Here is a 14,366-nt window from a genome sequence, read left to right as displayed (position 1 = left end):
CCAAAATCAATTTAGCCAACAATCCTTTATCCTCTCTTCTTCTGTAATGGGACCTCTTTCTTCAGCCAAATCCACTTCTTTAATTGTCCCTAAACAATTTCTTAGTTCTGTCTCTAACTTTCCCTGATTGCCTCCAGGATTTCAAAGTATCTTTGATAGCACTGATCTTCTTTGCAAGGATAAAGGAGTTTGTTCCTTCCACTTGGGTTTCTGATCCATTTTGAGAATAGCGAAGGGACCAGGTCCTCCTCTTCAAACCAGGCATTTTCCATTTGGAAAGGGGTTTTCCTAACCTCCTGATTACCACAAACTAATTAGATGGCGTGGTCAGAGACAGGCTGCGGGAGGGCCACCTGTTTAAGGTTCTAAAATAAACCTTCCCATCCAGGAGAAACCAGGAATCTATCTAATTTCACCAACACTTGGTATCCTGATTATTTGTCCAGGTAAATCGTGCCCCTATTAAAGGAAGGTCTATAAGATCAAAGTAGCTTACAAACACTGCAAATCTTCCCTTGTCTCTAGTTCTCCAACTTTCTCCATTTATTTCTTCCAAAAATCTGACCACGTTAAAATCCCCCCTAAAACCCATGGCAAAGAAGAAGAACCCCTGGCTTCAGTCAGATCCTCCCAGAGCCTTTCTCTTTTTGAACTCTCAGTCAGACCATACACCTCTTTAAATTGACCTTGAATGCCTCCCACCAGTTCCAATAGCAGTGACACCGAGAAATCCCCAACATGTGAAGAGATAAGTTTGCATTTCAATCAATACCAAAGAATTAATAAGCCTTCTGTACTTCCTCTGGCCGACTTGCTCGCCCATCTAACTTGGCCTTGACCCCATATACTCCTTATCATTTCAGCCTCCGCTACTTCCAATATGGATTCTTGAAGAAAAACCATGACTGACTTCCATCTGTTCAGCAAGTTGCACACCACCATACTCCTCCCCAAACCCAACCCCCTCACGTTCCACAATAGCAGCTTTAATTCAATAATTAAACCTAATAAGAGAACCCCCCCCATCTCCCACTAAAACGCCTCCCCTCCCCCAACAGACCATCCCCTTTCCCAGCTTTTTTCATTCAAACCCCAAGATAGCCTATCATCTCCCTACTCTTTTTAGCAGAATTTCCCCCTTTTTTTAATTCAACTTTCCTTTTTCTTCTAACCACATCTTTTCACTGCTCTCCAAGTATTTTATCATTTCCTCTTCCAGTCCTGCTATACATACCCCTAGAAATTTTCCAAGCCCAGCAATTTCAACGTGACCCAGGCCAAAGCAGAGTCAACACCCTTCCCTTTCTCTCCCCCCTTCCCTCTATCTTTCAACCCCTCCACATTCACCTCATAAAGCTCTAACCCTACACTGCACCCATCCTCTCTACCCAATGGCAACGTATGCACCTAGCTCATATTGTCCTTGTCTGAGTTTTGAGATGTTGGAACTAGAATTCCCAAATCTTTCACCACTACCAGGGTTGTAACTTCCACAGGCTCCAAATCTGATTAAATAATTCAAAAAGCGGCAAATCAATCACACTTTCTCTACACACAACTTTTGTGGTGCCTTCTTCGACTGAGAAATGTTTTGTTGCCCTAAAGCTCTTGCCTAGCTCCCCTGCTCTTTCTGCCTTCCACTCTCAAAACCTCGATTGGATTCCCTCCTCTCTTTGATAGGAAGTTGGGACAGGGCAACTAACCAATTTGGACCTTCTAATACTAAAGGTCCACCCCCACCAAGGTCAATTGGTTTGAGTCTAGACCCAAGTGAACACGAACTTCTTTCAAATTACCCAGCCCAACTGAATACTTTCCCTTCCTATTATCCCCACTTGCCACCTTATGTCCTCTAGGTGTTGTGTCACTTCCCAAATCTCCTACCCTCTCCTAGCCCCCCGCTTTTTGGCCCCCTTTCCAACTGGTAGCAAGTCCAGTTCTTTTAGACGTTCCAAAAGGTCCTCTTTTAGCCAAACTTTTGAAAAGCCCACCCAACCTTGTTTGGTAATTAAAATTTGAATCTCACTCTCCATTCGGTCATCCCCTTTCTCCATTGACCTCCTCAAACTATTGTTTTCCTCCTCGACCAAAACCAGGGTTCCACTTACTTTAGATTCATCCTCCTCTACTTCTTTCCCAGGCCCATATCCTTTTGCCCCTTCCCACTCCTCTCTCTCAACTCCACCAATGGCCACTTTTCCTGCCAAATCCAAACCCCAGAACGAGCAACCCCCTAACACAATCTCCACTTTCTTTGGGATCTCTTCCCCCACTTTCTCTTTAATACTCACCCATTTGCAGGTCCTCAGCTTTTCAACTGAGTCATCTGTCCCTAGGAAGCCCCTGTAGTGGTTTCTGATCTCCTCATCACACTTGGGCACCAAAGTAGCAATGGTAAACTGAACACTTTAATCCAAACTTCCTTATACTTGTTGGATATCCCCTTTCTTTCCGGCGAAAAACTATCGATTGTTTTCGCTCACCAGTCTAGTGCCAGTCCAATTTGTCCAACACTCCACAAACTGTTGAGAACCCAATCTACCTCTTCCTTCAACAGAAAGATGAAGAGAAACAAATCTTTGATTAATTTTTTTACCTTCACCCCTCCCACTTCTCCCCAGCTCCTTGCTGCCCAATACTTCACTTCTTCCACTAGAAGCTTCCTGTCAAAACAGTCCACTAAGTAACCCTTTAGGAATTCCTTCTAGCAAAAAACCCATCTTTCGATGTTTCTATAAATTGCCTTTCCCATATCCTTCTTAGAAATGCTGCTTCAAAGCTTGGCCAAACCCCCATCACTATTGTCTTCCTAAAGGAGAAGTTACTTCTAAGTCTGGGGTCCAGCCAACCTAGGTTGTACAATGCCTCCACTCCCCATCTTCTTCCCCCTCCCTTCAAAAAACTGGTTTTCTTCATCACCATCTTCCTCCAAACCTCTCACCTTTGAGTGAAAAATATTGGATACTGTCATCACTCAACGACGTTTTTCACCGTCTCTGTTCATCACCATCGACATATTGACTTGTTTCTTTAAAATCAAAATCTTCTCTTTATAACAATGAATTGTTCTTCATCATCCAAGTGATGTACAAAGATTTCAACTAATATTGGTATAGGTGTAAAACAGGTCATGCTGGGCCAGATATAGGTGTAAAACAGGTCATGCTGGGCCAGCACGGCACAGCTAGTGCAAAGTGCAGGCCGAGTCGGGACGGCCTATGCCTCCATCCCTTGGGATATTTTGGGATTCTTCATCATCCAAGTGATGTACAAAGATTTCAACTAATATTGGTATAGGTGTAAAACAGGTCATGCTGGGCCAGATATAGGTGTAAAACAGGTCATGCTGGGCCAGATATAGGTGTAAAACAGGTCATGCTGGGCCAGCACGGCGCAGCCAGTGCAAAGTGCAGGCCGAGTCGGGACGGCCTATGCCTCCATCCCTTGGGATATTTTGGGGGTCAGCACAACACGGCCCATGGCCCGAGCACGCACAGGCCCAATATTTTGGGGGGTCAGCCCAACACTAGTGCCAGGCTAGGTCATGCACAAGGCCAAAGTTATTTATTTTAAAAAATTGAAAAAAAAACTTAAAATTTTAATTTTATATGAACTTTGATGTATACAATTGCTTATATATATTTATTTATTTTAATTTTATATAGAATAACAAAATTGAAAAAAAAAATGATTATTTGATTAATATATTATATATAAATATATAAATATTATATATATTTATATATGTAAATATATATACAATATATATATGGGTTGGGTTGGGCTATGCCAGCCTGTGGGCCACGAGAAGAACAGCACAACAGTGCGAGCCGTGCCAGCTTGGCCCGCTAACCTAAAACCCTAAGCCCAACATGGCCCATACAATCGTGTTGGACCGCGACACGACCCATGGACCATCGAGTCAGGCTGGCTCAAAATCGTGTCGAACCGCGGGCGGTACGGCCCGATTTACACTTCTAAATATTGGTCATCAAAATAATAAACCAAACAAACAAAGAATCTATGCTATCTAAATGATCTCCTAAGAGAACTAAATTAATCGCAACCATGGCCCATGTACAATGTATATAAAACATAAGATTAGAATCATCAAATTGCTTCCTAAGATTAGTGAATTAATCCTAGTCACCCAAATTATGTACCAAGATGGATTTAGAACACGCCAGATTGTAGCTAAAATCTTCATGCAACAATCTGGGGGATGAATTAACCCGCTGCTATATGAGACCACTTTAAGGGTTTAGATTTTGAAGTTCATTTGATAAGTAATTTGAATGGCACTGAACCTCTTATATTAAAGAAAGAAAATTTTATTTAAAGAACAAGGATAATAACAAAGTCGGTGAAGAGTTTTCACCAAAATAGATTTGCATAAACTGGCCAAATATCAAAAACCAAGAGGAAAATCACGAAATAAATTATTGATTTCCCATTTCAGATTCCAATAACCATGACTCTGACCGGAGATCCCTTCAATTAACATCTTTAAAGTATTTATACCCTGCCATTATTGAGCAAATATCTGCCGGCATTTTGTCCTTGTATGCATTTGTCTTCAAAATTTTACCTATCCTTCTCTTTCTGAACTCCCCTACACACTGCAAATGGAATTACACTCCATAATATATTCAGCTTCTTGCCATCACTGGTCATAGACCAAAGTGCAAATACTTCAGTCAGCTCCATTTTCTGATTCTTGAACATTTGGAAGTAGAACCCACAAATGAAATCCACAAAACTGCATTTGCAAAGCAAACATAAAATGTTTTCCTCCTCTTCACATATGACAAAGCTATTTGGAAAATTAAAGCCCCTACTTTTCAAGTAATCAAGAGTCCAAATACCATCAAATGCAATCAGCCATGCCAATGCTTTCCACTCTCAGCTATGATATAAATCCATAGCCCAGAAATACTATTTCCTTCCCCCAAACTTCTCATAAGTCTCCCATAAAATGATTAACAATGAACTTTCCATCAGCACTCTCTTTCCACCATCTCTCATCTGGCTCATTACTCCCCCCCCCCCAACCCCCCTAATAGCCTCTAGTCTATAACAAACAGCACTGTACACTCCTTCCCAGTCCAACAATGGTCACATTGTTTTGAATGTGTTGTTAACTATAGAAAACAGCACTGTACACTCCTTCCCAGTCCAGAACTCTCTTTCCACCATTCTTCAAATTGATTTGATGCATCATTTGGATGAGCTAGATTGGATGAAATCTTGGTACATCATCCGGAGGGCTGACAATAATTGATTGATTTTAGGAGATCATTTTGATGGTCCAGATCTTATCTTCATTTCATATGTCACATAACATTGTCAGGATTTTTTTCAGAGATATTCATGCATCAGTACAATACTTTGAGGCTTAGATCCTTGGGTTATAATTGGGCAAATCAATTGGATGAGCTAGATTAGATGAAATCTTGGCACATCATTTAGATGGTTATTAGCTGATTAATCTTAGGACAGCATTTTGATGACCCAGATTTTTTGTGTTATTTGGTACATCACTTTCTGTGGCTTTCTAGAATTTTTCAAAGATTACTTGAATGATTGGGATTAGTTCAAATCTTGGTCATTCACGCATACAAACAATGTGTAGGCAAATTTGTGATTGCGCAGTGCAAAGCTTGGGGGAATCTACAAAAGAATAGAACACCCAAACTATTGGTAGGGAGGACACTGAAGTTAACCCCAAAAGAGAGGATGTGATTTTCTAAAAGACGGTCAAAAATCATTTGTTTTCTTAGATAAGCTAAGCACTTTCCTGTAGGGTGGAGATAATTGCTTCCTTACAAGGTCTCAAATGATTCCACCCTGGGCTACGGAAAAAGAGATCTAAAATTGTCAATGGGTGAACCTACTTTTGTAAGTTTCTATACAACATAACAGCTTTCCATATCTGATCACCATCAAAGCAACAAGTCTTCTCTGACATTTATTCCATTCTCAATATATTCTATGAGCTCTTTGAAGCTATACTTCTGAAAATCAGATTCAACAAAGGATAGAGAAAAAAAAAAAAAAAAAACCCATACTTCAGTGTGCAGTTGGCTGGACATTTGGTATGAGGATGAAAAGGAGGTCAAAGGAAACAATGACAGAAACATGCAAGAAAATAAAGAAATAGAGAACAGACGGTCATCTATAAATACTAAATAGTCTTTGAAAACCGGGTTTATTCTTGAACTTAAGCACTGAATACAAAAGCAAAAGAACAAATAAACCAAGTGCTCAATTTATAGCTTATAACTGTATTATAAATCAACAACAACCCAGGCATTCTTTCTTTGTAAAGACATCTTACATGGTACATCAAAGAAATAGCATTTTTATTGGGAATAAGAGAAGCTCAAAACAATCACTAATATGATGATCATCACCACCTATAATTCAAATGAATTAAAGAGTGAGTTTTTTTATTTTATTTTTGGTGAGGGAGGGGATGCAATAAACTTTGATCCTTAAGGCAGAAGAGTTCAAGAGCAGTACATACTTGAGCTTTGCCATTGTGTTCTCCACCAAAGCATGATAGCATAAAATGCCAACAGAAGAGCAGTGCCAGCCATTATCACAGCCAATCCAATAATATCTCGACCCAAAATTGCAATTAACCAGCTCCCCCAAATGATAAGTACCACAACTGGAGAAAGAACAATTATCCATGCAAACAACGATAGGAAACCACAAATTATACCTAATTGAGGTCCTTGCAAAATGTCTGGCCATTTTCTAGCAAAGATCCAACTGGCAATGCACAAAGAAGGCAAAATAACAAATAAATAAGCAATACTGGCACTAAACAGCAGGTAAGACACAGATGAAAGAAACGTTATATAAAAATTCAAGGAGATACAAGACTGGTAGAGATTTATGAAATGTCCAGGTGTGAAGCAAAGAATAACAATTAAAAATACTTATAGCAATAATAAGAAATGGAAGATCACTAATCAAAGAAGTCAAAGATGCACATCAAATGTGGTACAATAACCTTCAAAATCCACACCATGTTTCAATTTCAATAATATGATGCACAAATGAAAATTATAATGCATCATTTAAATTACCTGTAAAATAATGGTATAACCAAAAAGATCAACCACAAATAAAAATGAATCATGGCCCAACAACAAATTACACTCAAAGCATAAAAAGAAACTAAGCAACAAATGACAGTAGTTTAGTCTGTAAGTAGAAACCTATCTCACTGTCTTTCCTTCTTTAAAAAAGGGCTTTCTTGGGATTTAGAGTTAAGAAGAGCCATTAAGGATCTAGAAGTATATCAGGTCATTAGCTCTGTTAGTTTCTAGAAAGGGGTTACATTGATAATCCTAAACTTGATTGCAGAATTTGGTCCCAAATTGCTCCTGGCTCTTTCACTTGTGCTTCTTTTTTCAAAACATTATCAGAACCTTAGTCCCCCCCCCCCCTTTTGGCCTTTCCCAAGAAATCAATGTGGAGTGGACCAAATAAGGTGGGAGGCTATACGTCTGGAAATCAATATCTATGAGACCTACAGGAAAAAGATCTTCCCGTTGCTTGTCCCCTCTGGGTTCTGTAGCCACCCCATCACCACCTAGGAGTCTTCCTCTATTAGTAGCTGTTGCACTCCTAGCTATACTGCAAACTGTACCCCTTAGAGGGCAGCTAGTAATTCTGCCCCCGAGTCCCCCACACCTACAGGGCAGGAGTACAAGAGAGCCACATTACCACTTTCATTCCTTATAACCCCTCCCTCCCATCCCAGAGGGACCTGGGTTACCTTGACTGCTGACATCGAAATCTAATTTCATAAATACTTCGGGAGGGGGTGCCCAGCTCATATACACCTTATTCTTCCTAGAGAAGCTACTTGCCACTGCTGCCCAATGCCTCCAAAGATCATTAAAAGAGAACTGATGAAATAAGTCCAAAGATTTCGGCCATAAGATAGCTCTATGCAAGATACAGTCCTTTTAATTTGTGTTTGCTTCTCTTCTTCTCTTGGAATATCCTGGCATTCCTTTCTTCCCACGCTGTCCAGAGCAAACCCAATCTTGCACACCTTCACATTATTCTTCCTCTTCATTGGTGCCAAGCAAAGGTCGACGGATCAAATAGCATGCTTAACAAGGATAAGGTCATCTCTTTTGTAGATTATCCAGGATGCTTACCTACCCATAGAACACTTCCCAACAGAAATGCCAAGACCTTGGGGGGAATAGGCCTGCACCAAACCTCCTTAAAAGGGAAAACCTGTTGAGACTCAGAACAACAAAGGGCCTTGAAGAAGGAAGCACAAGAGAACTGACTCAAGGGCAAAGATTTCCAAATTCTTTTGTCAGAAGGATCCAAACAAACTTTTTCAAGAAGACTCAAAAGGCCGGTTAGACTCTCAATCTCTTCATCCCTTAAACCTCTACAAAACCCAAAGCCCCAACTTGGTGCCAAAGGAAATTCCAGGGGGGAAGAATTTTGGCACAGGCTCTTTTTTATATTGAGATAAAGTGAATAATGACCGAAAGAGGTCCTTCAAAGGAGCCTTTCCAACCCATGTATCTTCCCAAAAATGAACTGAATTACCATTACACACATTATACCCGATAAAATTGTGAAGTTGGGGGAGAATACTATGAATTGCCTTCCAAAGTGTTGCCAAAGTGCCCTCCAAGATAACCCCAGCATACCACCCGTTCTCTGAGTGACCATGCCTACCACCTCATGCAACAATCTCTCTCTTTTTCTAGGGGCCACCTTTGCAACCACTTCCCCAAAAGTGTCGCATTCTTTTGCCTAATATTCCTTATTCCCAAGCCTCCCTCTTCTTTGCTTTTAAACACCACCTCCCACTTTAAAAGATGATCCTTCTACCTTTCCCCGGTTCCCAAAGGAAATTCCTCATCAATTTCTCTAGTTTATTAGCTTTCCTAGAAGGAACCCTAAAGACAGACAGAAAATAGGTTGGTTGGTTAGCAAGGGTGGCTCTAATGAATGTGATTCTACCTCCCAAGGAAATATAATTCTTCTTCCACAAAGCCAATCTCTTTTCAAACTTCTCCACAACCAAGCACCAAAAGCTACTCTCCCTAGATTTTGCTCCTAATGGAAGTCCCAAGTAGATCAAAGGCCAAGTAGAGATAGAGCACTCTAGACATCAAGCAATAGCTTCTACCACAATATTTTCCAAATTCACCCCTGCTTCACTACTCTTTTCAAGGTTGACTCTCATATTGGACCTTGGTTGGGCTACTAAGGAGGTGAAGTCTTCTTATGGAGTATGTGTTTGGAAAGGAATAATGAGTTTTCAGTCAGCCTTTCTTGATTTTGTTTCCTTCAAGATCGGGAATGGTTTGAGAATAAAATTTTTCGAAGATGATTGGGTGGGGTTTGGAAAATTTTGTGATTTGTGCCCAACTGCTCGCATCTATATAGATTAAGTACGTATGGCAATTTCCTCGTGCCCACCAGGTACCTGGCATCTCCAACCCAATCAGGTTGGGTATGGAGGTTGCTTAGGTAGGCATGGGGAAAAATTTAAGCTACCCGATCAAGGTCGGTATATATATATTAAATTTTAAATATATTTATACTTTCTATAAAATTACAAAAACAATTGCAAAAATGCATTTGTTATTTATTAATTATTATTTAATGATCTAATAACTAAAGGGAAGCCCAGTGCACAAGGCTCCTGCCAATGCAAGCTTTGGGGAGGGATAGATGTACGCAACCTTACCCTTGCACATACAAAGAGGCTATCTTCAAGATTTGAACCTTACTCACCCAAGTCGCAATGTAGCAACACAACAATTGTGCCAATGCCCACCGTCATTTAATGATCTAATAATTCATTAACTCTCATTTATTATTTTTTAATGAATATTTCAAAAGTCTTAAACTTAAAATCAATGTTCCAAATGACAAAACATCAAAACCCATAAACCGAATAAGATTATAGTGGTATTGTTATCATTAGATGACATTTTTGAAAAAAAAAGAGTATAAAACTTAAAAATTAAAACCCTTTACCCTAACTTATCACAGTCGTAAGTCGTAACCACTAATCCACTTCCCTCAAATTTAGAAAAAACCTCAACCTTGAAACATCAAAGTGGAAAGGAAACCTAGCCTCTACCTTTCAGCCCTCCGCCTCCAACTCACCTCACTTGTTGTGATGTTGGCGTGCCACCTCCAACCTCTCCTAAATTGAAAACCACAGTGGAACTCAAAAACTGGCATGACTGCATGAGACAATCTAATCCAATCCCCACTCTCTTCCCTAAGTCCCCCATTCACTAGCATTGCAGTGGCATCTTCCACCGACAACCACCAACTAGCACAACAACCAAATGGTTCCTGTTGTCCTCCCCTTCTAGTTAGGTTGTTCAGCAGCAATGCGACTGGCATCCAATAGGCTTATAACTGGGAAAAAAAATCAGGAATCAAGTCCCCGTTAGAGATAGGACCCCCATCGAGGTTGGAGTGGGGGATAATTTTTCTCCCCATCGAGGGTCAGGGTTGGGGGTGGAGGGTTATTCAACAACGGCGGACGGGAACAAGGAGTATAGTTTCCACCCCAAACCCACCCCGTTCCTGAGGTTAAGCAAGAGTATCACCTCTATTGTAGAGAATTTTGAATTGATTCAAGGAAGGGTGGTGTGGTGTCCAAAGTTCAGAATACCCTTTTTGGATTGGGAGCTTGGGGAGTGTGTGGATTTGCTCTCAAATTTACTATCAATCGAGATGCAAGTGGATGGGGGGAATTAAGGTGATGGAAGGAATTGCTAAATCTTCCCACAAGGTTTTATTAAGGAATCAAGCAGAGAGATCGGAGGTGAAAGGAGTTAAGGGAAATCCTATTCCACCTAGGGTGGAAGCTTTTGCTTGGCTTGCAGCTTTGGCAATATTCTGACACTGGATTGTATTCAAAGTAGGGGTATACAGTTTGCTGCAAGATGTTAATTATGTGAAGCTTCTGAAGAGAATGTATTACACCTACATTTTGGTTGTCCCTTTTCGAAATTCATATGGTGATTCTTCTTTGGACTCTTCAAAACTAAGATGGTGGAATCAAGGACTCCAACAGACATTTTTGCTCATTGGCATACAATTAGAGGTAATATCAAGGCAAAGATAGTGTGGAGCTGCACACCTTTTGTCATTTATTTAAGTGTAGAAAGAAAGAAACAGAAGGATCTTTGAAGACAAGGCTCAAGGAAGAGATCAAATTGCTCTCTTATGTGGGAAAAGAATAATTGGTTGGATGCTTATCCTCCCAGAATTTGAAGGAGACACAAAGGAAGATCTTGGTGCTAGTTTTTGGTCTATTCTTGAATTGGAGTCAAGAAGCTAGTTTTTCTATGTTGGTTATCGCTAGTTTTGCTATGTTGGTTATCCATTTGGTTGTATTTTCTTTTGTGGCTTGTATGTAAGAAGATTATGGCAGTTCTTCATCACCCTTGCCAATGCATTTTCCTTTTATATTAATAAAGTTTTCTTTTTTATTTATTACCAAAAAAATTATCAAGGGTTGACAGTTTGTGGCACTTTCTTCTTCCTTAACTCTTCATCCAAGAGACCTAGAAAGAGAAGGAAATGGATCAAAAATAAAGAATTCTCTCTGGCCTTAGAAGATATTTGTGCTCTTTACTTTCCAAAAGAGTGGAAATTATTACAAGATGGCAAAGAAACTAACATTTAACTTTTACTAGGAAGTTACATATTTTTTAATCACCAAGAAACATGTATATTTTACCTTTCTCTTATCATAGATAAAGCAGAGAGGGGATGGGTTATCCATCAAAGGCAATAGTAATCAAAGTTCCGGCGATGAAGGAAATAATTGTAAGACCAACCGTTTTGGAGCATTTGAGTTCAATCCAGCAAGGCAACTATGTTAAAAAAGGTCATTGTCTTGTCTGGCTATCATCTAAGAATGAAGATCAGGTGCTTATTCAACATTTTCTGTCTATATCCGTAATAATTAAACAGAACTGAAATAAAAAATCAACATAAGCCTGGACATAACGCAGGACAGCTACAAAAAGAATCCATCAATATAAATCAACCCAGAAAGGGGCACCTGAAATTATTTCCAGCCTAACACTCCACGATCAGAATACTGATAAATGCAGCACATCCTCATAAGAAAAACTTACCCCAAAAATAAAAAATAAAAAAAAAATCCCCATAAGCAAGTAAATATTTATAAAAATGGTTTGCATGTACAGTTGTAAATAAGAACAGGAAAAGCAGGCGGCGTTTCACCAAAGAACGCATTAAATAACAAAGTTCATCACAACTGTGAGACCAACCGAATATGGTGATATCGCATTTTATTAGTAATAAATGAAGCCATGAAATTGATCTGAACGAAACTGAATCAAACTCATATGCAACTAAAACAATGGCATCTCGAATGTGTACGATTGTTGACTAGAACAGGGTGTCAAGCATGAAAATTTGCACGATCATGAGCTCAATTATTTACTAAGCCTCCCACATGAAAGAAAGTACATCATACCTATAAAGTCGCCATGGCCGCCAATTCACAGACCAAAGTACAGAAAATGAAAGTGAACTCAAGATGGAGAATAGCGTCCCGCAAACAACGCATGCCATCAGAACAAGGCGCCGCTCGTCTCCTTCCATGGCTCTCCTCTTCTCTTCCAACTCACAACATTGAGAGATAAACAGAAAAAACCTCAGAGAAGCTCAAAAAAGCAATCTTCAATCCCTAACCAAACAGAGTAAAGAAGGAAAAAAATTAAAGAAGAAATCCTGAGAAAGATGGAGAAAGGTAGACCACATTTGACTCCCCTACTCTACTTCAAAAATTCCACAATCGGACCACAAAATATCCAAACAAAGGAATAGGAACAACTGATGATCGATTTTACCTTCTCGTCACAGCCGCTCTAATCGCAGAGAAGAGCATTGACGATATCCTGCGTAAACGGGCGATTTCTCCATATATTGCCAATTTATCGACAATATCTCGTGAAACGAACTTTCTTGCCAGCATGGTGATAGTGGAGACTACTGACTACTGTTGATTTGGATCGGCCCTCCATGGAATTCGGTGATTAGATACCACCCTAGCCATTTGACCGGACGCGCTCAGTATAATACAGTGGGATCGCCAGTATGGTGCTTAACTTCGAATATTTAGGCATTTAGCCTTCGGACACAATCAATCAGGTATTTTCTATGGAACCGTATCAGAAATATTTTCTTACCAGATAAGAAAATTAAAAATATTTTCTTACCGGAAAAAAATCAGAAATATTTTTATCACAAAATAATAAAAAAAATACTTAAATTTAGTCGCCGTTTGAATGCGCTTATTTTTAAGCATTTATTGAAAAAAAATATTATTTTAGACTGGAACACACCAATAAGCACTCATGTCATTATATGCATTTGAGAAATAAACCTCAATTAGCGATTTCTCAACTCAAGATCTAACCCATCTAGGATAAGCTCAAAATTTTGGGTTTTTTCAAGCACTTCTTGAATTTCTGACCCATCTTAACCGGCCACATAATTTTGAAAAACACCTATACTACCCCCAGTTTAAAGAGCACTTTTTCACCAAACATTATTAAGATAATCACTTATTGATCCAATAAGTACTCCCAAACAGGGTTTATACCTTATATTTTCTTTTTATTTTTAATTTTTGCATCCCCACGTGGACTGGTTCGACCATGGAGTCAATTATTGGACTTACATAAAAGTAGAAAACAAAAAAAAAGTAGATTGTCAATTAAAGTATTTCACATCAAAATGAACTTATAATATAACAATAAATATTAAGATATTGTAAAAGTGGTGATTTTAACTTTGGAAGCAAGTCAACATAGTCAAGAAGGGACAAACAAAAGGCCATTCTGATTGTTGGTTCCCGGTTTTGGTGGTCCTATTGTCCAGTCTGTTTTAGGTCTGACGAAATTTCAGTGATCAACATCTCCTTCGGTGAGCTGGTTATAATGTAGTAGAGTGTACTAATATTTGATACATGAGGTTGATTTTAGAATTTCAGTTGTAAATTATAAATATCAATAAGGTTTACTGATACTTGATAATATGAACTGGTCACTATGTCTCGTAAATATTTCCTTACCACCAAAAAAAACGAATATTTTTTTATGAATATATTTCCTTTGTTTTCTTAATTGGTCTGAAGGTTCTCTCTCTTTTTTTTTTTTGTATTTCTTTGATATAAAGATAGAAAATGAAAATCCAAATTTCGTTTTCTTGAATTTGATCACGTTGATGAATACCGTATCACAAGACTATGGCAGAATAAGGAACCATTTTGGTGATTGGGCCATAAGTCGAATGTTTCATCATTG

At 39.1% G+C, this 14,366-nt stretch overlaps 1 protein-coding gene across 5 annotated transcripts in view; it reads right to left on the bottom strand.

Annotated features, from left to right (window-relative positions):
• Positions 1-12,987, bottom strand: part of DEK1 (calpain-type cysteine protease family) — a 54,512-nt gene extending 41,525 nt beyond the window's left edge. For 2 of the 5 annotated variants that reach the window (XM_088953521.1, XM_088953525.1), the window contains exons 1-3: positions 12,909-12,987; positions 12,533-12,745; positions 6,527-6,777 (exon numbers count right to left, since the gene is read on the bottom strand). In XM_088953521.1, coding sequence (XP_088809647.1) covers positions 6,527-6,777; positions 12,533-12,660 — 379 coding nt within the window. In that variant the 5' untranslated portion in view covers positions 12,661-12,745; positions 12,909-12,987. The remainder of the gene's footprint in view (positions 1-6,526; positions 6,778-12,532; positions 12,746-12,908) is intronic. The other 3 variants (XM_088953522.1, XM_088953523.1, XM_088953524.1) reach the window with 3 other exon arrangements.
• Between the last annotated feature and the right edge of the window lie 1,379 nt (positions 12,988-14,366).

Source organism: Nelumbo lutea, chromosome 7 (assembly GCF_056320005.1).
Source record: "Nelumbo lutea isolate HS-2025 chromosome 7, American lotus-T2T, whole genome shotgun sequence".
Lineage (NCBI taxonomy): Eukaryota > Viridiplantae > Streptophyta > Magnoliopsida > Proteales > Nelumbonaceae > Nelumbo > Nelumbo lutea.
The sequence above is the reverse complement of the archived record's forward strand: the minus strand, read 5'-3'. Positions and strand labels throughout refer to the sequence as shown.